Here is a 24767-nt window from a genome sequence, read left to right on the forward strand (position 1 = left end):
CACTGATACTTTTCTAACCAAATGTGTTCCTACAGGAGAATAATGGTCCCACTTCTTATGGAAATACCAGGGCACAAATCATTTTGCCAACATAAAAACAGTTAAATAAGACGGTTCCTGCTTTTATTTTTCCTCCGCCTCTTCTTCACTCCTGGGTGTGCTGGGAATGGAGCCATGGCAGGAGCAGCACTTCCAAACTGTGCTGCCTCTTCAAAAGAGCCTGTTCCAAAGCCAGGGCTGCTCACCATCACCTACTATTGCCGGTGCTCTTAGGTGATTAGCTCATCCTGGCTAATTAACCTGGGAACTCTCCGGTTTTTGGAGTGCTGCCGGTTTTTGGAGTGCTGCCGTTAACTTAAAAATCTTGTTATTCCTTCTTTTTTTTTCTTTTTTTTTTTCTTTTGTGGAATAGAAAGCCATTCTCCACTGCCCATAAATCTCAACTGAATCTAGCAAATTCATAGCAAAAAAAAATCCTTAGTTGTGCAGATCCCCGTGGCTTTTATTACTGGATAAATGGCACAAAACATGTGATGAATTGGGGAGGCAAAAGACACCCAAGCTAATACTGGTGCACTTTTAATTTTTTTTTCCTAAACTATATAGGGTTGCTCCATATTTGTCAACTGTAAACTGTTTTCAGGAGTTTGTGCCCTGGCTAGGTTGTTTCTGTTCTACTGGTGAGCACTGGCAAAAGGGACTTTGCGGGTGTAGAGGACCCATGACCTTGGGTTAGGAAACTATTTCAACACCTCTGTTACAATCTGAATTTTCTAAATAAGAAATGCCTTAAATTGGCCTGTTAATGTGCTGTCAAAAATCATCAAGCTGCTGAAAGTGAGGAAAATCTCTTATATCCTTGTGGGTGGGATGGAGTGTGGGACCAGCCCTGGGGACTCCCTCATCCATCACTGGTCCCTCAGCCCTGGCTGATGGGGTCAGTGTGGCTGTAAGGAAACAACTTTCAGGGATTTTTTGCTCCCTTCTTTGAAGCTGCTGCAGCATCTCTCTGTTCCAAACCCTGCAGTTGGATGCTGAGGTGGAACTGTAGGTCTGCAAATGTTCAGAGGCAAAAGAATTATTCTTTTCCGACTTGTCTGAGTAGGAGTGGAGGAATCCAAGGAGAAGGTGAACTGAAACACTCTGTAACTTGCAATCTCAGCTCTTGGAAGGGGAGCTGTAAGGAAGGATCTGCCAGTAGCTGGCTGTAATATTTTTGGATTGCTGCCTGCTTTACTTCCAATGACCCTTTGATTAATTCCTCTGCCTCTTTATTTTTTTTAATGAGCCTATTATGGCATATCTTATTGCAGATGCTGATTGGATCTGGGCTGTGTATTGTGCCATTTGGATGTGGATTAAATGGCACAGATCTATCTGCTGCCTCTCCCCCTCCCGCTTTAGTTCATCATGCTCAGAATTCCGAGGCTCCACAATGAGAGTCTCAGCCCTGCTGATTGCAGAGGATGTGCAATCGGCTTGAGGAATGTGTACTCAGGGCTTATGATCCTTGGGCAAGCGGGGACTGGGTGATGCATGTGGCTTTCAAGGGACGCTGCTGTTCCCATCTGTTAATGGCATTCCGAGCCCCGAGCGCTGCCTGAGGGATGGGGCAGGCAGGGGAGGGAGGGAGGGATGCTGCTGATCCTCCAGGAGATGGGCCAGCAGAGAGCTGAGGGATGGGGCAGGCAGGGGAGGAGGGAGGGATGCTGCTGATCCTCCAGGAGATGGGCCAGCAGAGAGAGCTGAGGGGATTGGGCAGGGCAGGGGAGGGAGGGAGGGATGCTGCTCATCCTCCAGGAGATGGGCCAGCAGAGAGCTGAGGGATGGGGCAGGCAGGGGAGGGAGGGAGGGATGCTGCTCATCCTCCAGGAGATGGGCCAGCAGAGATCAGCCCCTGATTTTTTGGGAAAGAAAAATGTGTGGCAAAAGACGTTGCTTAGCCAGGCGGGTTTGGGATGGAGCTGCTGTGAAGCTGGGGAAGGGAAAAGGGAAGAGAGGAAGAAATGGAAGGATATTTGAGATAGCAATCAAATAAAAAGGGGGTTAAAATGAGGGTTGGGTGAGGAGGATGAGGGTGTGGGGTGATACCTGGGAAGGCTGAGCAGGTGTTGCCCCTGTGCCAAACCCCTGAACAGGGAGAGGGAGAACCAGTGTGAGTGTCCTGGTGGGGTGAGAGCAGTGCAGAACATGCTCCAAGGAATGTGGGAAGGATCATGTGCTTCCAGCTGTGCTGTGCACTGGCAGAGCCCATCAGAGCTGCTGTCAACCCCAGGAAAATAATGCCAAGTCCAAGAGAGTTCTTTAAACAAGAGAAATGATCCCCGTGTGACTCCTTTCTCTCACACCTTGAAGACACAACATTTATTTTGTGCCGTTCTCTGCTCTTGGGCTGCAGATCGGGATGGTGGCCTGGAAGATGACCCTGAAGACACCCGAGTACCCGGAGGGCCGGGATATCATTGTCATAGGCAATGACATCACCTACAAAATCGGCTCCTTCGGGCCCCAGGAGGACGTGCTGTTCCTCAGGGCCTCCGAGCTGGCCCGGGCTCAGGGCATCCCCCGCGTCTACGTGGCTGCCAACAGCGGGGCCCGCATCGGGCTGGCCGAGGAGATCCGCCACATGTTCCACGTGGCCTGGGAGGACCCCGACAACCCCTACAAGGTGAGGGGGAGCAGGAGCCACAGGGGGAAATGCTGCAGCAGCCCACAGCAGGCTTGTTCTGACAGCACCTCTTCTAGCAGAGGTGGGGGTGTGTGGCATTCACGTTGTCTGAAAAATCCCTTCGCCTGGGATTTTTCTCCTGGGTAGCTGAGAAGCCTCAGAGAAAAAGGAAAACAATTCTTATCTCGTTTGCTTCTCCTGGGTTTTGCTCCTTTGGAATGTGTTTGGAGACTGTTTACCCACAGGTGATTGTTTCTGGTGTGAGTTATTTTGACTCCTTGGCCAATCAGTGCCAAGCTGTGTCAAGACTCTTGAAAGTTGTGAGTCTTCATGATTATCACGAGTTTTCGTGTTTATCTTTTTAGCATTGTGTGAGTATCCTTTCTGTATTCTTTAGTTAGTATGTATAGTATTCTTTATTATAATATAGTATCATAAAATAATAAATTAGCCTTCTGATGGAGTCAGGTTCATCATTCCTTCCTGCCACGAGGTCCCTGCAAATACAACATGAGGTGTTCTTCCCTGCAGGGATACAAGTACCTGTACCTGACTCCTCAAGACTATAAGAAAGTCAGTGCCCTGAACTCTGTTCACTGTGAACACGTGGAGGAAAATGGAGAGTCCAGGTAGGAATGGAAAGCTTTCTGTTCATGCTTGGGGCATGCATGGCATGTCCTTGTCCTCAGCTGGGTCATTCCCTAGGGACAGGGGATGGAGCATGGAAGAAGGAAGTGAAGAAAAGGTGAGAGCCTCGTCGTAATCCTTGTTCTTTTCCTCTTTCCCTTTGTCTGCATTCCCTTCCTTTCTTTCCCTTTTTCCTATTAGTCAGCCTGCTCCTCAGGTCCTGTGGGAATGACAGGACACTTTTCCCAGGCCTTTCTCTCCCTTGGCCTTTCCCCTTGCAGTGCTACTCCTGTGGGAAGGTTCCATGGTGCTGCAGGATGGGCCTGGGCTTTCTGCACATTTCTCCTTGGAACCTTAATGATATTTAGTCACTTTTCATTTTCTTTGTAGCAAACTGATTCAGCAAATCACTGGACCTTGTGACTCAGAGGCTGTCTGTGTCTCCCTCAGGTACAAGATAACGGATATTATCGGCAAGGAGGACGGGCTTGGAGTGGAGAACCTCAGAGCATCTGGCATGATTGCTGGAGAATCATCTTTAGCCTATGATAGTGTTATCACCATCAGCTTGGTAATCCCCCACTGCTTTCTATTCTTCAAATGTATTGTCTGTTTCAGCTAAAAATCCTGTGATGATATCCCAGGCATCCATCTGGGATCAGCCTTCTGGCTGATGGAAATGGGCTCCTGTGGGCTTTGAGCAACGCTCCTGGCACAGTGCAGGGCTGGGTCCCCTCCACACTCAATCTAAAACACTTCAGGCATTTGGCCTCCTGTTCGCTCAGTCTGAAAATTGCTGCTTCTCTTTCTTTTTTTTTTTTTTTTAATTTTTAATAAAACACATTAATGTTCAGATCCTGTGTTTTACAAAGCAGCGGGTTCTGGAATTTTCCAGCGAGAGTAGATTTCATGGCCTTGTACTCCAAACGCACCTAGTTCTGTCTCAGTGTTTGAATCAATAGGTTGGGGCTGTGTGGAGAGACAGAAATCAATGCTGTTACTTTTTTTTTTTTTTTTCCCTTTCTTTTCCCTTTTTTCCCAGGTGACGTGTCGGGCAATCGGGATCGGGGCCTACATCGTGCGGCTGGGCCAGAGAACCATCCAGGTGGAGAACTCCCACATCATCCTCACCGGCTGTGGGGCCCTCAACAAGGTGGGTCCTGCACCTCCGCCCTCAGAGCCCTCAGAGCCCTCAGGGGGGAGCTGGGGCTGCTCGTGGAGCCCTGGGGTGCTGTGGGTCGAGGCAGGAGAGCAGCTTTCCATAGAGGCTGCAGGCCCGCGGTCAATCCCGGGCGACGCCTTCTCCCACCCTCTGAGGGCTGTGAGGGGAACCAGGGCTGGAAGGTCCAAAATACCTGGCTCAGAATGCCCTGAATTCCAGCCAGCCCCAGCACTGTGTGAGTTCTGGGGAGCACTGAGCCTCAGGAGCTTGGCTGCTGATTTTCCAGGCTGGGAGCGAGATCTCCTGCTGGAAATCCCAGCTGTGGGGACAGGAGGAATAACTGGGCCTGTTACAAAGAAAACTTACAGCTTCACTGCTCAAGTGGCTCTGGTTTTTTCCCCCCACTCCAGAGGCAGATTTTCTCCCCTGCTGCCCCAAGCCCATTAATGGCAGGGGCTGCAGCTCCTTGCCTGCTGCAGACAGGCTCCCAGCCCGCTCTGCTCCGTGCCTGTCCCTGAGGGCTTTGTTTCCCTGGAGTTGGGGCTGTGTGCTGTGAGTGCCCTTCCCCATCGAGCAGCTTTGTTCTCAGCCACTCTCAGCACCTGGGGTGCCTGTACTCCATGGCAAGCTGTGTTTCCAGGAGTGCCTGCCTGACAATGGGAGATAAAGGAAAACAGGCTCTTGTTGAATTATTCTCCTGAATAAAGGGGGCTCTGCAGAAAATGAAGCATTGATCCTATCAACTCTAGGCTGCAGCACCCTCAGTTAGATCTCTTACACACATCACACACACCTGCATCAATGGGAGGAAAAGAGGCATTTGAAGATCCAGCCTTTAAAAAGAAATTGAGTCAGTTTAGTGCTTGCTGGAGTGCAGTGAGTTGCCTGGTTCCAGCTGTCACCGGCTGGGGCTCGGGGCCCTGCAGAGTTTCCCAGATGGCAGGGCCAGGCTGTTCAGCTCTCCCCTCTCCCAGGTTTAACTGCACTCCCTGCCTCTGCACTCAGGGCCTGTTTCCACAGGACTCCATCAATCTCACTACATTTTAGGCACTTCAAAATGAAGGGTATGAAGTGAATTAAGCACCTGACCTCTGCCAGCAGGCACAGGCAGAAGGAGCTGCTTTCTGGGGGGTTTTATCCCATCCTGAGAATTTCAGTGGGCTCAACAATCCTGTGTGTCGCTTTCCCTCCTCCCTGCTCTGTTGGGATGTTGGTATGTTTGTGTCAGCTCTGAATCTCTACCTGCCTGAAGGTGAGGGAGGAACCTGTTGCATCCTCTCTGTCTTTCCCAGCAGTGTTCACCTGCCCTTGAACAGAGGGAGTCCCACTCACTCCTGGGTGTGTGTGATATCTGTGTGATCCTTCAGAGGATCCTGCAGTTCTGCTCAGGGCTTCCTGGAGGGATCCAGCTGCAGCTGTGTCCCAGGAGTGTGTTTGAAGTAGGGAGCTGGTGTCCAGGGCTAGCCTGGAATGTCTGAGCTCAGTCTGGTTGATCCTCTGGAGGATCTGGAGCTAGCAGTGGATGCTGATCCATTGGCATCCTCCTGCCATGCAGTGCCTTCAGGCTGGCCCCGTGCTCCCTGAAGCCTGTTCAACACTTGTCCCTGGGATTTAGAGGGCCACTTGGAATTTTTTGGGGCCAGAGATGTGGTCAGTGCCAGCCAGGGGCCAGCTGTGCAGAGTGTCCCCTTTCAGGAGCACAGAGGCTGTGTGGGTGTGGGATGTGATGTGTTCCTGCTCATGCCCAGGGCTGAGGCTCCAGAAAGGGAAGCCTGTTGTGGCTGTTCTGTGTGCAGGGAGTCAGCCTTGGTGCTGCTCATTCCCCTGGAGGAGGTGGGGAGTCAGGGCACGGCTGAAACAAAGATACGTCCATGGAAACTGCCACCTTTAGCTTTCCCCAGCCAGGTGCCAGAGATCTGGGACAGGTTTTCCATTGCTGACTTTTACATCTGTGTGTTCCTAGAGGGTGCAGGACAAAGCTGACACTCCTTGTGTCTGCAGACACATCTTCAAAATGTCTCCTCTCTGCCAGCAGAACGTGCAGCACAAAACTGTTTCTGCAGCAATGGAGACAATTGGGCTTTCAGAGAGCAGGCAGGGCTTTCTGGGAAGTTGTTTAATTTTATTTTTTTCCCTGTGAAACGCTGGATTCTTTCTAATTTACACAGGGAGCAGAGGGGAATGGTGGCAAACATTCTGTGCAGCCAGAGCTGTTGCTGGTCTTGTTCATTATCATTATGTAAAAGCAGCCTGAGGGTTTAGGTGTAGAGGGAAAGGTCCAGCTGCCAGAGCCAGGGTGACCTCTAACTCAGAGGATGAGCTCAAGGTCAGTGTCACTTGGAGCTGCAGCTCCTGGTGGCTCCTGGGCTTGGCTCCTACGTGCTTCAGGTGAGCACAGGGCACATCCTGGGGAGACAGCTGGGTTAAAGCACCCTCCAGCCCCTTCCCTGGCAGGGAATGCCCCGGGGCTGTGCAGGGTTTCCCTGCTGGAGCTGCCTTTGTCCCCGTGCCCAGGTGAAGGTGCCATGCTCCCGGTGCCAGCGCAGGGCACACGGGGCCGTGTTTCAGCTGGCCCCCTTTGTCTTCCCGGTGCATTTCAGCAGGGGGTGGATGGAGGGGTGGAGATGCCATTTCCCTGCTCGGGGTGAGCGTGTGCCGCGCCTGTGCCGAGCCCGCTGACCCCCCTGCAAATTGAAATAATGATAATGCGCGTCTCCTGACTGCATCAAAGTATCAGCACATCAAAAGCCAGGAGGCATGAAATGCAAATGATAAAGTGAAAGCAGATGGATTGTGCATGATCGCCTGATGCCCAATGAATTTTAAAAGATGCTGGTTCACATGGGGAGAGGGGCTGAAATAAACACGTTATCCCTGCAATTTTTTCTTTTTTTTCCCTCTTTTTTTTTTTTGTTCTTGCTGCTCACTCCTGACAATATTTTTTCACACTTCAGCGAGCAGCCACTCCATCTCCCTCCCTCCCTTCCCTCTCTTTCTCTCCCTCTCTCTCTGTCGCTGTCTCTACCTCACACACGTCTCGGGTCATGTCGCCGCAGCTCCGGTGGAAATAATAAGATATAAACCACGAGGTTGTTATTTGCATAGAAATAGCATGGAGCCCCAGGCAGCATGGGAGAAGGACACAGAGATCATTTGTCTAAAATTTTAATGAAAACTTTTGCTGAGGCAGAGATTTTTATTTTTTTTTTTTTTTAAACTTCCCCTGCCTCCCCCTTTTTCTACCCCCAAACCTTCCTCCTCTTCTTCCTCCCTCCCTCGCTCCCTCCCTCCCTTCCCTCGTCATAACCTGAGCACGGGGTGATTTCAGACCTGATGTGCTGTGCCCTGCACCAGCACCTCCATTTCCATGGGTTTTCTCTTTGATGGAAGTCAGACCAAAGAGCCTGGCATTCCCAGTTCCTACACTGCTCATGTGCTTCAAGCTTCCAGGGCTATGTTCCATTTCAGCCCTCCCAAGGATGTTCCAGAGTCTGCTGCTGACCTATTTTTAATCAGTTTGCTCCTCCTTGTCTTTCGTGTTTAAAAGAAATCCTGTCTTGGAGACTGTTGTGTTAATGGAAACAAATAGTGGCTTGCAGTCACGTTTTCCCTGCAGAGAGGTGTTCTAGGCTTCTCCTAAGGGAAGCCAGGTTCAGCTGAGACTTTCAGGAACTGCTCCTAGCAGCATTCCCATCATTTGTGTAGGTGTTCAACCAGGCTCTCAGGCAGTTCATTTTGGGATGGTGATGAAGAGCTGCCCCAAAGCTGTCAGAGGTAACAGAATTCTGACCAGCACTGGGTTGTTTTCCTCCTCTTTTAGCTTTATTTTCCCCCAAACTGTCTGGTCATGACTTGGCCTGTGCTCCCCATGGTTTGCTGAGAGCACCAAGGGTGAGCTGGACAAATCCCACCTGCCAGGAGTCTGCAGGGAAGATGAGGGGTCAGAAACTAAAATATGAAATATTCAAGGCATAGTTTAGCACTTTGGGCTTCATTTCCCTGCCTGGTCATGGGGTGGCATTTTTGACCAGAATGGGTCAAAAAGAAAAAGTGTTGTTTGGTCTTGTTGGATTCCTTTGCACATGGCCAGAAGAGAATATCTTTGTGGTTTTGATTCAGTCCTGAATTGTGCTGCAGAACTTTTGGGATGCTCTGGGATTCACAGAACAGGATGAGACAATAGGTCAGGGCTGCTCAGGGGGCTGTGCCCATGTGAGAGAGGTCTGGGCAGCACTCAGGCTCCCTGGAGGAGCTCAGGGAGGAACAGGAGGCTCACACGGGCTGGGGAGTGATTGCTAACAGTAATATTTACCCTTCAATTTCACAATCTGCAAAAATAAATAAGAGCCCTGTGAGCCTGATGATGTTTGGGGTTTGTACTGTGGAAAGCTCTTTTTTTTTTTTGAGATTCAAGGCAGGGATAGCTCAGTATCTGCTCAAGATGACTCCAGTCCTGGGATTAGATCAAGGCAATCATGGGAGAGCAATCATGTGAGTTAGAACAGCAAGTGCCAGCCCTGTCATTCAAAGGAGCATTATAATTATTAATGCATGATATGAATCATTCTGTAGTGGCACAGCAGGACTGTTGGGAGATCTGTATGGGTGCAGGGTGCTGGAGAATGCTAAGCAAGGAGGGGTGGGAAGTGTCAACCAGAAATCAGCACTCACCAGCATTGAGTGTAGGTTCCTTGTGTGGAGGTTGAGCTGCCCAAGGTTATCCCAGTCCTGGGAGGCAGGACAGGACCCTCTGCTCTGCCCTGGGTGCTTGTGGCCGTGGGGTGCTGAGAACAAGGGTGGGCTCAGGGGGGAGGTTGTGCTCTCCAGCTGCCAGAGCTGCCAGGTGCTGTTGGAGGTGTCCCTGATGTGGGTCACCATGGCCCAGAGCCAGCAAAGCCAGGCTCACTCCTTTCTTCCCTACCCTGAGAGGCTTGAGGTGCTGCAGGGGTGTGGCTGGTGGCACTGCTGGTGACACACAGGTCCTTGCTCTGTGGGTGCAAGCAGGATGGATGCCTGGCCTCAGTGCAGATAAACAACCACCACCCTCCGTGGCTGCATTTTGGTTTTAATTGCCTTTCTTTAAGTGGTGATATTTGTGTATTGTTCCCATTAGAGACAATTTACGTTCCAGGCATGCCATTATCAGTCCCTTGGTGTTTGCTTAGGGAGGAAAGTTTAATGGATTTCTGTTGACTTTTTTTATTCTCCCTCCTTCTATCATTTTTAATACAGATCTTGCTCCGTTTATCTGTGTGGCTGGGGGCTCTGTGTGTGTTTAATTCTGCCAAACAGGAGTTTACCATCGTGGCCCATCTTCTGCCTGTCCAAAGCTTTTCCCCAGGTCTGTGTCCCAGCTCCTGGGGATCCTGCAGGCTGTGTTCTCACTGGAGCATTAACTCTGCTCCCTAATGTTCCACAGGAGCAAATATAACCCAGAATTTTTGGTCCTGGCCATCCCTCTTGGGCTGTCCCCAGGGGGACGTTGGGGTGACCAGCCTGGGGTGTTTTCTGTAGAAATTCCTGTGGTTTTGGACACGTGGTGGGAACTACAGGAGCAGCACTGGAGAATTGCTGCATTTCTCATGACTAAACCTGATCTCACACTGCAAAGTGTTCAGAGTTTCACTGTCCTGGTGAAGAGGTCCCTGCACTGCAGCCTGTGCCCCGAGGGTCTCTGAGTTACAGGTTCCAGAAGGTTCTCTGGGGTCCAGAAGGTGACAAAGGAAATGACCAAGATCTTTGCATTGGAGACAACCATTAATATTGTTTATGGGGTTCACATCTGGATTAGGGAACCCCTGGCTGAGGCAGGTGGGATTTATGGGTGTTGGCACCATGCAGAATAGGGGCTGTAATTTTAGTTTGCAAAGTGCATTGAGTCCTTTTGATTTACCACTGACTGAGGGAGTGACCTTGAGCAAAACACACGCAGGGAGAGGAGAGAGGGGCACGAGGGTTTTGACAAGACATTTTTCATTTGGAAATGCCACTTCACTGAAACTGGAGCTCTTCAGGAAAAAAGTATCAGTTTGGATGGGCTTCTCCTTAGGAATTTTTGGGATCGAATGAAATGTTGTCCTGTGTTTATTTCCCAGCTGATTTCCTTCCCAAATTAATTTTTGTTTTTAATTCGTACAGCAAATATTTTAGAGGTCATTTGTAGCCTGTCTGATCTCAAGTTTGTAGTTCAGCTCTCAAGATTGCAAAACTTGATTTTTCTGCTGCAACCCAGAAATTTTCCCAAATCCTCCTCAGTAACTGCAAGGTGGGAAAACCTTCCCACCAAAAATGTGTGATGCTGCAGTCAGACAGACAGACAGACAGAACTCTCATGTGTGTGACCAGCTGTAGAGCCCTGCTCCCTCTGTGTCTGTGAGGAGGACTGGGCTCTCCAGCAGGAGCTGCAGTTCTACGTGCACCTGGCTGCACCCTGCCAGGTGAAGTGCAATTGCTTCTTTGCCCCTTCCCCCTCTGGTCTCACCAAATGGAAGCAGGGAAAGACTCCACCAGCAGGACCTGCCTGTGCAGGATTTGCAGTCAGGAGCCATCCCCAATAACCATCAGGCTGTCAGCTCCCCACCTCCCCCCAGCTCCCACCTCCCCCATCACTCACCAAAGGGAAAAAAGAGCCGGAGCTGCAGCTTGAAATATATCATGCAATAGTGTATCATGAATTTCTTGTGAATCACATTGGAGAAGCAGGTTTATTTATTTCCGAGACTCTAAATCAATACAAAGTAGGTCTCTTAGTTCTGAAGCTGGGATGGAGTGGGAAAAAATGAGCCCATTGTACTCTTAAAACTTTGGGGAAAGGAGATGACAGCTATATAATTCCATTTACCAGGCACTAGGGGCTTTAATGTGAAGGTGACAGGGAGCTCTTTGTGCATTTAGAGCACCATATCTTCTAAATAAAAGATCTGTAGACTTGATAGTGGAGTATAGCTCTGCCTTTAACCCTATCCTAACCTGAGGCAGGAAAAGAGCTTTGGGGTGGGGCTGGTTCTAAGGAAAAAGCCATGGAGGCAGCCATGTCTTGGCAGTTTTGGGATCCCCTTGGGATGCCTTTTTCAGCTGCAGAGTGCCTGGAGCTCTGGGCTTTGTGGTTTTCAAAACCCTAACCCAAGGCATAACCCAACCCTAGGCAGGCAAGCAGCCTTGGACCAGGGCTGGTTCTTAGGAAAAGCCATGGAGGCAGCCATGTCTTGGCAGTTTTGGGATCCCCTTGGGATGCCTTTTTCAGCTGCAGAGTGCCTGGAGCTCTGGGCTTTGTGGTTTTCAAAACCCTAACCCTAGGCGTAACCCTAACCCTAAGCTGAGACAGGAAAACAGCTTTGGGGTGGGTCTATTTCTAAGGAAAAAGCCATGGAGGCAGCCAGGTCTTGGCAGTTTTGGGATCCCCTTGGGATGCCTTTTTCATCTGCAGAGTGCCTGGAGCTCTGGGCTTTGTGGTTTTCAAAACCCTAACCCTAGGCATAACCCAACCCTAGGCAGGCAAGCAGCCTTGGACCAGGGCTGGTTCTAAGGATAAAGCCATGGAGGCAGCCAGGTCTTGGCAGTTTTGGGATCCCCTTGGGATGCCTTTTGCATCTGCAGAGTGCCTGGAGCTCTGGGTTTTGTGGTTTTCAAAACCCTAACCATAGGCGTAACCCAAACCTAGGCAGGCAAGCAGCCTTGGACCAGGGCTGGTTCTTAGGATAAAGCCATGGAGGCAGCCAGGTGTTGGCAGTTTTGTGTTCCCCTTGGGATGCCTTTTGCAGCTGCAGAGTGCCTGGAGCTCTGGGCTTTGTGGTTTTCAAAACCCTAACCCAAGGCATAACCCTAACCCTAGGCAGGCAAGCAGCCTTGGACCAGGGCTGGTTCTAAGGATAAAGCCATGGAGGCAGCCAGTCTTGGCAGTTTTGTGTTCCCCTTGGGATGTCTTTTTCATCTGCAGAGTGTCTGGAGCTCTGGGCTTTGTGGTTTTCAAAACCCTAACCCAAGGCATAACCCTAACCCTAGGCAGGCAAGCAGCCTTGGACCAGGGCTGGTTCTAAGGATAAAGCCATGGAGGCAGCCAGGTCTTGGCAGTTTTGGGATCCCCTTGGGATGCCTTTTGCAGCTGAAGAGTTCCTGGAGCTCTGGGCTTTGTGGTTTTCAAAACCCTAACCCTAGGCGTAACCCAAACCTAGGCAGGCAAGCAGCCTTGGACCAGGGCTGGTTCTTAGGATAAAGCCATGGAGGCAGCCAGGTCTTGGCAGTTTTGTGTTCCCCTTGGGATGCCTTTTGCAGCTGCAGAGTGCCTGGAGCTCTGGGCTTTGTGGTTTTCAAAACCCTAACCCTAGGCGTAACCCTAACCCTAAGCTGAGACAGGAAAACAGGTTTGGGGTGTCTGGTTCTAAGGATAAAGCCATGGAGGCAGCCAGGTCTTGGCAGTTTTGTGTTCCCCTTGGGATGCCTTTTTCAGCTGCAGAGTGTCTGGAGCTCTGGGCTTTGTGGTTTTCAAAACCCTAACCCAAGGCATAACCCTAACCCTAGGCACGCAAGCAGCCTTTTACCAGGGCTGGTTCTAAGGAAAAAGCCAAGGAGGGAGCCAGGTCTTGGCAGTTTTGGGATCCCCTTGGGATGCCTTTTGCAGCTGAAGAGTTCCTGGAGCTCTGGGCTTTGTGGTTTTCAAAACCCTAACCCTAGGCGTAACCCTACCCCTAAGCTGAGACAGGAAAAGAGCTTTGGGGTGGGTCTGGTTCTAAGGAAAAAGCCATGGAGGCAGCCAGGTCTTGGCAGTTTTGGGATCCCCTTGGGATGCCTTTTTCATCTGCAGAGTGCCTGGAGCTCTGGGCTTTGTGGTTTTCAAAACCGTAAACCTAGGCATAACCCTAACCCTGGGCAGGCAAGCAGCCTTGGACCAGGGCTGGTTCTAAGGATAAAGCCATGGAGGCAGCCAGGTCTTGGCAGTTTTGTGTTCCCCTTGGGATGCCTTTTTCATCTGCAGAGTGCCTGGAGCTCTGGGCTTTGTGGTTTTCAAAACCCTAACCCTAGGCGTAACCCTACCCCTAAGCTGAGACAGGAAAAGAGCTTTGGGGTGGGTCTATTTCTAAGGAAAAAGCCATGGAGGCAGCCAGGTCTTGGCAGTTTTGGGATCCCCTTGGGATGCCTTTTTCATCTGCAGAGTGCCTGGAGCTCTGGGCTTTGTGGTTTTCAAAACCCTTTCTCTAATCTCCAAGCATTAGTCCTAGCCAATCTGTTCCCAAGTCAGAAGGGTCTCCCACTGCACTCTCGCAAATCCCGAATGCAGGAACTGCACGGTGTCGGGGCTTAGCAATGCAGGAACGGCCAAGAGGAGCTGTCTGTGCTCCCTCTGCCAGGCACAGGGCCCTGCATTCGGCCAGGGCTCTCTGCCCAGCTGGGCTCTCTTCCCTCTTGTTGCTTTCCCCCCTCTAATGCATGATCCGTGTGGGGGAAGAGCTGGAAATGAGCCCTGAGCTCTGTCGAGGCTTGCCTGCACATAATAGCAGTCAGGTTTGAAGTTCCTGCATTGTGTTCCTACATTTTTTCTGATGAGACATTCATTCCCATCGTTTCTGCCTGTTTATGAAAAATAGGCTATTTATAGGACGTGCATATGCCTCTTCTGCTTCGTGTTTCTGGCAGACAATATAAATTGTGGGATGGGAATTGCAATTATTGAAATTATTTGGATAAAAATCTGGCACTTATATTTGATATGAACACATGATATGCTTGGAATAATAACAGCACTTATGTTACATAATGATTCCCATTCAAGCCCTCCAAGCTGTCATGTTTTCAAATCTTTCATCCTGGGTGAAACAGATGAGCCAACCCAGCCCTCAGCCAGCCCAGCTTTGCAGGGAAAGTCCCAACTCTCCAGCAGCTCAGGTTCTGAGAGGAGAAAGCAGCTGCTCAGCATGGGTTGGAGTGCTGGAAAATTATCAATATTCACAGGATGGGCCTGTGAACCTGTTGAGGACCATCCTTTAGAGGCTGTTGGAATCCTGGATCTGCTCGTGGTTGCCAAAAGATCCTCTGAAATAACAAGAAACGTGCTTTCCTAATGGGTTTTTTGAAGACCTCATGAACTCAGTGTTGGCAACACTGCCCAAGTATTTTGGGATGTTTTGGAAGTCTTCTCCAAGGTGACGAGAGAGGAAATGGCCTCAGGCTCTGCCAGGGAGGGTCAGGTTGGACATGAGGAAGAATTCCTTCATGGGAAGAGCTGAGAGTCCCTTCCCACCCAGACCATTCTCAGGTTCCATGATCCTCCTGAGCCCCCTGAGTGCCCAGTGCCAGGCTGGGGATGGAGCAGCTCAGGCTGTGCACAGGGCTCTGTGATCGTGTCCCCTCTCACCTGGGCACATCCAGCTCATCCAAACCCCAGCTCAAGCTCTCCTCAGAGCAGCTTTTCCCTGCAGCTGGGCACCCTCTGCCCCAGCTCCCTCCTGCTCTGGGATCTCCACCTGTGCCAGGCTCTGCTGGAAGGGCTGCAGCACTCGGGAGAAGGAGCTGGGTGTTTATCTGCATCTCCAAAAAGGGATGTCAGGGTGAGAGCAGTGGTATATTAGGCTGTTTCATTGCCTGTCAGCAGTGCTAAACCTGAGCTGTCTGCAGTGTCTCCAGATAAGCAGGAGCAGAGGCCCATTTTGCATCTACATGCGTTTGCATTAGTTCAGAGAGGGGGAGGTTAAATCCTCTTTATTTTTATTTTCCTCTCTGGGAAGCGTTTAGCTGGGCTTGTGCCTGGCATCTGGAGGCCTGGGCTTTTCTTACCCTTGAACCTCAATCTGTGCTGCTGTCTTCTGTGCCATGGCTTTGCTTGGCACTGATTTTGTTAGAGGAGGAGGAGGAAGGTGTTGGAGCTCAGAAGGGAGACCCATGAACATCCCTGTGCTAAAACACACCCTGAATTCTGTATTTGGGGCTTATTTGTGACATCTGTGCCTCAGTTTCTTCTGTACATAAACCTTGGCTGGCATCTGCCAGCTCCTCAGTCCCCAGAATGATCTGTGCTGGTGTCTGGGGGAGGCCAGGCTGGTGATGTGTGTTTGAGGGGGTTTTTAAGATCCAAATGAAGCAGGTGTGTAATGTCCTCTGTCTGTTAGAAAGACTCAAGCCATAAAAATAACAAACGGCGTGTATTTGCTGGAATGTCAAAGTTATGAGTTTATTTTGTAATGATGTGCTCCTGCCTTCATGAGGTAAACTGGCCGTGGCAGAGGTGTTATTAGTAATATGGAGTCAGTGGAGCAGAAAGCCAAGTGACCGAGAGATCAGTGTATCAGTCAGGGAGAGGGCAAATGGGAAGAGACAGCAGGAGAATGAGAAAAGAGCTGTGCTGCCCAGGCTCAGATTAGAGATGGAGCTGTGCAAGAGAATGAGGAGCCCCAGCCTGCTTCTGGCCAGCCTCTCCAAGGAGCTGCTGGGCCTTTGTCTGGGTTTTTGGTTGGGCTTTTTTTTTTTTCCAGTTATACATTTAAATACATCCACCCACAGTTTTCTTGGAGCAGTTTGGGATTAGTGAGCTGAGCTGGGCTCAGCACTCAGGGGCTTTGGTCACACTGCTGCTTGGGGAGGGCGAGGGGGAAAACTGCCTCAGTTTCCCCACTGGTATCATTCCCCTTGGGGATCACAGAATCCAGAATGGTTTGGGCTGGGAGGAACCTTAAAGATCCAGTTCCACCCCCTGCCATGGGCAGGGACACCTTCCATGCTCCAAGCCCCATCCAGCCTGGCCTTGGAGACTTCCAGGGATCCACAGCTTCCCTGGGCACCCTGTGCCAGGGCCTCCCCACCCTCCCAGGAAACAATTCCTTCCCAATATCCCACCCACCCCTGCCCCTCTGTTCACTAGGGATCACTGCTCAGCAGCTCTTACCTGCAGACAGGGCTTGGGAGGCTGTGTTGGGAGAGGTTTGCTCCATCCTTTCCATGTCCAGGTGGTGCTGAGGTGCTGCAGGGCTGGGTTTGTGCATGCCTCCTTGGCCAGCACCTCCTGCTCACACCCCAGCACTGATGGCTTCCCCATTTCTCTTCCCCCAGGTGCTTGGACGGGAAGTTTACACCTCCAACAACCAGCTGGGAGGAATCCAGATCATGCACAACAACGGGGTGACACATGACACTGTGTGTGATGACTTTGAAGGAGTCTACACCATTCTGCAGTGGCTTTCCTACATGCCAAAGGTAATTCCTGGGCCTGCCAGGTCCCAGGTGCCACTGTTTGCTGTGTTTGCAGGGTTTGGGGCTCTCACTTCCTTCTGTGTTTTCCTTTTTGCCTTAGAATATCCACAGCCCTGTGCCCATCCTGAAAGCCAAGGATCCCATAGACAGAACCATTGACTTTGTTCCCACCAAGACCCCCTACGACCCTCGCTGGATGCTGGCTGGACGCCCCAACCCAAGTATGGCCAGGAGATGCTGCACCTCTTCTTGTTTCAAGGCTGTTTGCCAAATGTCTGCTGCCCAAATGTATTTCAGATTCTGTAAAATAGATCTGAGCAATGTGGCTAGAATATATAAATATTTACATATAATAATATTAACCAATAATATTATTTATAAGCAATATCTAAAAGCATGTAAATCCTGAGTGCTCAAGGACACCATACTTTTATAGATGATCTATTTACTGAGAATAGGCACTTCTGTGGATTTTTTTAATGATTTAGGGGAAAGTCCATCCACAGAGGGTCTGTATGTTAAAGGAATCACAACACTCCTGCAGATCCTGGGGACTCGTGTTGGCACCACTGGGGTTGTGCAGCCTTGTGTAGGTACAAGCTGCAAACTGGGTGACCATTACTCCTGCTGTTATTAATGAGTTTGGGGGGCTAAAATGAGATTTGTGATAAACTAAGTTTTCTGGTTTTGGATAATATTTTTTCATCATCTCTCAAGCAATTCATCCAGCTGTCCGGGCGCCGCAAACGCCGGCTTCCAAATCGAGTGACTTCAGATTTTAATTTAGTGGAAGCGTTAAGGAAAGCAGATGATTCCCTGTGATAAGTTAAAGCAGATATCTCCTAGGTGAAAAGTTAAAGCCATTTATTAGAGGAGATATTGCCGTGATATTCTTCAAACTGACGCCCGACACGAGGCCGGAATCTCAACGATCAGCTTCGGGCTCACGATAAAGAGATAATTCTGAAATGGATGGTCACATTTTACAGTGGGGCCACAGAGGCAAGGAATGTAGAACACAGTAATTACAAGTTTGGGCTTGATAAAACACTCTCCATCCTGTTTAAGTCAGCAGAGGTTAGCGTGCTCGGATCTCCACTTTTTAATTGGTTTTGGACTTGGGTTTGCAGAAGCAGAGGTGCTTGTTCGGAGGAAAGAGTTCCTCGGGAGCTCTGTGCCAAGGGGCAGAGCTGGGAGAGATTTGGGGTTTTGGGGGGATTTTTTTGTGGGTTTTTTTTATGCAGAGCTTCCCAAAACCCCAGTGCACAGCAGCTGCCCCACAGAATTGTGATTTCTGTAACTGACTCTGAAATGTCATTGAAATTTTCGTATTTAGCTCCTGCGTTTCTGCAGCATTCCTTCTTTCAAAGAAAGATTAGGCAGGATCAAGAGAAGAATATGAGATAAGTTTTAAAATAGAAATAGATGTGTTGAAAACCATCTTTAATGACTTTACTGCCTTTTGACAAATGTTTGTAGTCTTGAAAAAAGCAGAGTTATTTATTTAAAAGCACGGGAAGTCCCTCTGCTCTCCGAACCCCATCGTTTAACAATAAATGATGCTTTTGCTGATAAATTGCTGTCTTTATGCAGACTAGGAAATGAAATAAGACATGATGGCTGAAGGCAGACAAATGCTCAGCTGTCTAATGTTCCCTTGTATTGTCATCTATTTAAAATTAAATAAATAAAAAGACAGTGCCATGTTCTCCAGCTGGCATTTTTAAGCAAGTTTGATTTGTCGCTTTGATATTCCGTTTTCTTTCTTCCCTCTCTCCTTCCTCCTTTGATTTTTCCCTTTTTTTCCCTTCCCTTTAGATCAGAAAGGGCAGTGGCTGAGCGGGTTCTTCGACCATGGCTCCTTCATGGAGATCATGCAGCCCTGGGCACAGACAGTCGTGGTGGGGAGAGCAAGGTAAGTTCTGAGGTTGAAATTGTTGAAATCAAGTTTGGGTTATGCTTTGCATTTCTCTAGAGCACAGCATTCCTGTGATTATTTCATTCTCTATGTGTCTATATATGTACATATTTAATAGAAGGAGTTGAAAAGAAAGGGATGAGATGACCTTTAAGGTCCCTTCCAACCCATTCCATGGCTCTATAATTCTATAATTTAAAGGCTTCCAGGCCAAGCAGCGTGCCAGGGGTGGAAATCAATGATTTGGCAAAGCCAGAAGCTCTCTGTCCATGCTCAGCTTCACTTGCAGTTCCTTTCTTCTGACAAATTCCGAGTGGCTTTGGACTCTCACACAGCAGGGATATATAACACAAATGAAACAGACTCCTTTCAAAAGCAATGGCACTTTGAAAAAAAACAAATAGGAATGTATTCTTCTGGGATTGTTACTGTAACTGCTGCCAAAACTCATCTCTTGTATGTATGTTTGGAATATGTGTGCTGTTGGCTGTAAATTGTCTTTTATTATTCTATGGCAACTTGTCCAGGGACACACTATAAAACAAGATGTAGCATCTTCATGTGCTAGCCTGATAAAATTTATATGAAGTATTATGGAAAACAGAAGTTGTTTTGAGCTGTTTTCAAGTTCAATAAATAACTGTAATACTTGGATAAAGATGTTCTTTATTAGGTCACATGGGCCCTAATACAGAAGTTATAAGTTACTGATTTAGGACGGCTCCTGCAATTATGGGGTTCCAGCAGCCTCTTCATCACAGGGAATGGGAATATTTCAGCCCCTGGGTGCACATGGGCCCTGTCTCTTCCCTGTTTGTGTGTCATCAGCTGGGGCTCTGCTGGGACTGTCCTGGCAGTGTGGCTTCCATGGCTTTTGTGTGCAGCAGGGGCTGGATGCCCTGGGAGGCAGAGCTGGCGTCCCCCTGGTGCCTGCTCTCCTGCCCATCCCTCTGTCTCTGCTCCCTGTCCCCCTGGCTGTCACCCTGCAGCAGCAGATCTGGGGAAACACAGCAATTCTTTAAAGTCCCTCCCAGCCTGTTCTGGGATTCTCTGATTTTTCATGGTCAAGCCCACCAGAACCAAAATCTGCTGAGGGCAGGTGAAGGGTGCTGGATACACCATTCAAAATCTGGGTTTGGTTTATCCTGTTTGGCTTTCAGAGAGGAATGTGCTCATCTTTGGAGTAGATTTTACTTGGAGAGCTGTGACCTCTCTGGAACTCTCCAGCCTCAACTCTTTAAAAGGCCCCAACTCTGCTCCTGTCCCTTGTCTCCCCGGGGTGTTTGGCTGTGTAAAGCAGCAGTGGGGGTTTCAGTGTCTCACCTGTTTGCAGGCTGGGAGGAATACCTGTAGGAGTGGTTGCCGTGGAAACCAGGACGGTGGAGCTCAGCATTCCTGCTGATCCTGCAAACCTGGACTCGGAGGCCAAGGTGGGTGTGCCCTGTGCCCCTGTCCCTGGGTGTCCCCTGTCCAGTGGGGTTCCCCCCTGTGCCCAGGTGTGGTACCTGGGGAGCTGGCAGTGCCCTGACTGCTGTGTGACCATTCCTTCAGGAAACCTATCTAGGAATTCCCAGCAGTCCTGCTTCCCTCAGGACTCAGGGCAGGATCAGGGATCAGGGCCCAGGAGCTGTGACAACAGAAATCCCTTCCCTGCTCTCTTGCCGTGACTGGAGTGCTCCATGACCTTCCTGCTCTGACATTTTGCTGTTGCCCTGCCTGATTTCACAGCCCTGGCCCTGCTTCATCTCTCCAGGGCTTTCTCCTCTCCATGTCCTTTCCTTTCTCTTCTCCTTCCCCTCCTTACAGCATCATCAGGCTGTCCAAACTCTCTTTTCTTAGCTGAATTGATGGGAATGTTGGAGTTGGTGACAAAAGGATTGTCCCAATTTTCCCATGGCCAAGCAGATCCCACACATTTCACCTGCCACATTCCTCATTGTTTATCCCACATCACAGCTCCTGATGGCTTTTCTGTGTTTTAACTCTTACATTCGTGTGCTGGAAGGCCTGACAGTGGGTTTTCCTTCCCCCCAGATAATCCAGCAGGCTGGGCAGGTGTGGTTCCCTGACTCTGCCTTCAAAACAGCCGAGGCAATCAAGGACTTCAACAGGGAAGGGCTGCCCCTGATGGTCTTTGCCAACTGGAGAGGCTTCTCTGGGGGAATGAAAGGTAAGCAGCACTTTGGAGCTGTCCTGGGGGTGGTTTGGGCTCTGCCTTGGCTGCTCAGGGCACCACGGAGTGCTGCTTGAAATGTTGTGAAGTGCCGAGGATGTGAGATTGGTGCTATAAAATTTGAAGTGCAAGATTGGATCAGGGCCTCTTCCCCGAGTGAGGGAGGTTACAGGAGCACTGGAGCTCTGGGGGTGGCAGAGGCTGCTGGGCTCTGCTGCCTCCTCAGCTGGGCACAAGGCAGAGCCTTGGAGTTTGCAGAGGCAAAGGTGGGAGGTGGCAAAAGAGGGCAAAATTCTTCCCTCTGGAAAACACCCCTTGCCTTTGAGGGTGGACTCTGCTCTGTGTGCTGCTTCTGCACCCCCTCCATGAGCTGCTTTCCCAACCACACAACTCACTGGGAAGTTGTTGATGTAATTTTAGCTTATTTATTTACCTTATTTAATCCTTAAGCATTGTTTTCCCTTAAAATGTCAGGTCTGGCCTTGCTGGGTTCCTCAGAAACTGAGTTTTAGCTTTGGGGTTGGGTGGAACAGGCAGCCTGAGGATGTTAATATTTATATTGCATATCCCAAGTTATTCCAGCCAGCTGGCAGCAGGAGGAGGGAAGGACAGAGCCATTGCAGTTTGCACCTTGCTCCTTGCATTTTCCAGCCTCCTGCTTGCTGCTGGTGTCTCCTGACACTCTCGGGGTCCCTTGGGGAGTTGTTTGCAGTTTTGGTTTCAGTGCTGGCTGGGGATTATGCAGGGAGGGAAAATAAACAATTATGCCACCCCTCAGTGCACACAAACACACTGCCAGGAGCCGACTGCACTGTGGGTAAAATGACTCCAAAATTGTGTGTAATGAGTAGGAAAAGATTAGAGACAGCTCTTGCTATGCTGAAAATTGACATTAGCGAAGGGGGAGGAAAAGAAAAAAAAAAGAGAGGGAAAAAATTAAACCCCCTCTTTCCTAGTCAGCCTGGGAGGTCTAATTCCTGCTGCAAAATAAATAAATAACCATAAATGAAGGCAGCTCCTGGTGGTGGTGGTGCTTTCCCCAACGTGGCCAGAAGGCTCCTGAGCATAATGCAGAATGAAATGATGAAAAACTGGCTGGAATATTGCTCTGGAGGAGCCGTTTGGCAGGGCTTTATTTGGGCTTCATTTGGGCTTCATTTGGGCAAAGCGGCGCTGACCCACGGCCGGGAGACACCGAGCGTGAAATTCCCTGGAAATGAGCACCAGGGTCCTGCCTGCAGCAGGGGGGGAGCACGGGCAAATCCCCCCCATGGAGCCCTGCTGCCCCAGGGGGCTCGGGTTCCACTGCTCAAAGAAAGAGAAAACCAATAGAAAAGGATCTGGCAGAGGGAAGAGGCTGGGCTGGGTGCTGGGTGCTGGGTGCTGGGCAGGGTGCTGGGCTGGGTGCTGGGCTGGGTGCTGGGTTGGAGCTGGGTGCTGGGTGCTGGGTGCTGGGCTGGGTGCTGGGTGCTGGGTTGGAGCTGGGTGCTGGGCTGGGTGCTGGGTGCTGGGTGCTGGGTTGGGTGCTGGGTTGGAGCTGGGTGCTGGGTGCTGGGTTGGGTGCTGGGTGCTGAGTGCTGGGTGCTGGGTTGGGTGCTGGGTGCTGGGCTGGGTGCTGGGTGCTGGGTTGGGTGCTGGGTGCTGAGTGCTGGGTGCTGGGTTGGGTGCTGGGTGCTGGGTGCTGGGCTGGGTGCTGGGTTGGGGGCTGGGCTGGGTGCTGGGCTGGGTGCTGGGTTGGGTGCTGGGTGCTGGGCTGGGTGCTGGGTGCTGAGTGCTGGGTGCTGGGTTGTGGGGCTGTGTTGGGTGGGTTGATGGGGTGTCTTGGGCAGTGTTGTCTTCAAGTCTCATCTGCTCCAGCTGCAGAGGGGCAGGGAGGGCTCTGAGTGCCAGGATTTACCCCCACAGGGAGGTGGGGACACCTGCAGCAGGCTGTGTGTCCCTGTGGGCTGGGGACAGGGCTCAGGGCAGCAGAGAAAGGGACAGAGCTCTGCAAATGAGCCCACCCTCTGCCCTGCCCACCCTCTGCCCTGCCCACCCTCCTGCTGACCCAGCTCTGCTCCCCTGGGACGTCCTGCAGCATCTCTGCCCTGCTGATGGAACCCCAGGCTGCTTTGGGGTGGGAGGGAGTCCCACCTAAAGGTCACGTCATTCCAACCCCCTGCCACAGGGACACCTCTCACCAGGCTCAGGTTGGGCTGAGGTTGAAATTAAACCAGGAATTTTGGCCTGGAGCACCGTGGGGACCCCTTGGTAGTGGCAGTGAGGGAGGGGAATGCTCCTCAGCAGAGTTTCCAGCCACTCCTGGCTGTCTCCAGCCCCAGGAGCAGCAGCAGCTCCAGCAGCCTTGGTGGACAGGGGGCTGTGCAAAGGCAGCCAGCCCTTGGCTCTGTCCAATGCCAAATGTTGGGGTTTCATCAGGGGGAGGCTCACACTCCTGCCAGGCTGGTCCCAAAGGATCCACAGGCACAGAAGTGCTGCCCTGAGCACCTGCTGGCACCTGGGAAATGAAATCCCTTCCTGATCACACCTGGCAAACCTGAGGGAGCTCTGGAGCTCCGAGAAAGCATCAGGCTCCCCCAGTTCCTCTGCCTCTCCTCCCTGTTCAAACAATTAGTGCTGCTCTTCTCTGCACTTCACCTGAGTAAAATATACACCCGTGGCAGGAGTGACAAATGTATTGCTAATTACACAATTATTTTATTATGTAGCACTAGTAAAAAATGTCTAGTAAAGAATTAATTCAGTTAAAATAATTTGAATCAAGCAATTATTTTCTTAACACTGGAATTAGCTGAAAGTACTTCAAGTGGTTTATTACTAGCACTACATAATAAAATAATTGTATAATTAGTAATAAATTTGTCACCCCTTTTGAGTCCTTTTCTTTGCTCAGGACAAAGGGAAAGGTTGGAGTTTTGTTTGGTTCTCACTCCTCACTGTCTCTGCTGGGATTTATGTTTATTCCCAATTAGAGGGAATAAATTGTTCTTCCTTTTGTCAGCATTTGATACCTCTTAAATAACATGAAATTCCTTTTCTTGGGTGTTTGGGCAATGACCTTGGAAATGAAATGGGGAGATCATATCAGTGCCTGTGGTACTAATAGATATTTATATAGATTTGTTTGTACATATATATATATATATAATATAAAAGAGTGTTTCCCAAAGAGTTAATTACTTAATTATGTTCATGTTAATGCTTAACACTAAAATGAGGGTTAAATGACAAAGGCACCTTGGCTGGGGTCTCTTTCTTCCCCAGAAATGAGGCTTTTCTCGAGGCACAGAAGGATTTTAGATAAATAAAAGTGTCTCACTGTTCCCAGACTGTTGCTGTTGCAGCAGGTGTGAGATGCCTGAATACAGATCCTTAATTTTCTCTGCACTGGTGTTTTAATGGCCAGAAAAAAATGAGGCAAACTGGGAGGGTGCAAGCAGAAAACCCAAATGATGGAAGAGGGATGAGGGATGGATACCTGCAGGAGGACAAACCCCACTGAAAATCCTGCTGCTGTTTGCAGTGAGCCTGGAGGAGAGCAGACACTGTGTAGGGTGGGACAGGGGGTAGTGACAGGAAATTACTGGGGAGGGAGGGGAAGTTTGGCTGAGCTCTGAGGGAAATCTCATCTGTTTGGCTGTGGAAATGCCCCTAAAGAAGCAGATTTATGGTTTGGGGTTTCTAAATGGGAGCTTTCAAAAGCACTGTGGAAGAAGCAGTCCTGTGTGAACAAAGAGATGGGCTAGATGAGCCTAATAACTATTTTTCATTTCTTGTATTTTGATTTAATACTTGTAGATATAATTATATGTAACAAAATATATCTATTCAAGAGTGCCCGTTCCCATTACAAACTGTATCCATTAGGAACTATATCATCTCATAGAAATTCTTCTGCCTTCCCTTTTTCTCTTTTATTTAAATCACCTTTGGGGCTGATATTTTCAATGTACTGTCTTTACACAGTGGAGTTGTTCCTATTAATTTTGAGCAAAATGCCTTAAACAAATTTTAATGGAGGAAGAGCGGAGTGCTGTTCCCT

General features: G+C 49.8%; 1 protein-coding gene across 1 annotated transcript in view; it reads left to right on the top strand.

The window, feature by feature from the left end:
* The window catches only part of ACACA (acetyl-CoA carboxylase alpha), a 100762-nt gene that overhangs the window by 61697 nt on the left and 14298 nt on the right, over positions 1 to 24767 (top strand). The window contains 9 exon segments of the mRNA XM_030231272.2: positions 2399 to 2668; positions 3200 to 3297; positions 3746 to 3866; positions 4338 to 4448; positions 16494 to 16637; positions 16735 to 16855; positions 18453 to 18549; positions 19886 to 19982; positions 20587 to 20722. Of these exon segments, the coding sequence (XP_030087132.2) occupies positions 2399 to 2668; positions 3200 to 3297; positions 3746 to 3866; positions 4338 to 4448; positions 16494 to 16637; positions 16735 to 16855; positions 18453 to 18549; positions 19886 to 19982; positions 20587 to 20722 (1195 nt within the window).

This window comes from Serinus canaria, chromosome 19 (genome assembly GCF_022539315.1).
Source record: "Serinus canaria isolate serCan28SL12 chromosome 19, serCan2020, whole genome shotgun sequence".
Classification (NCBI taxonomy): Eukaryota; Metazoa; Chordata; class Aves; order Passeriformes; family Fringillidae; genus Serinus; species Serinus canaria.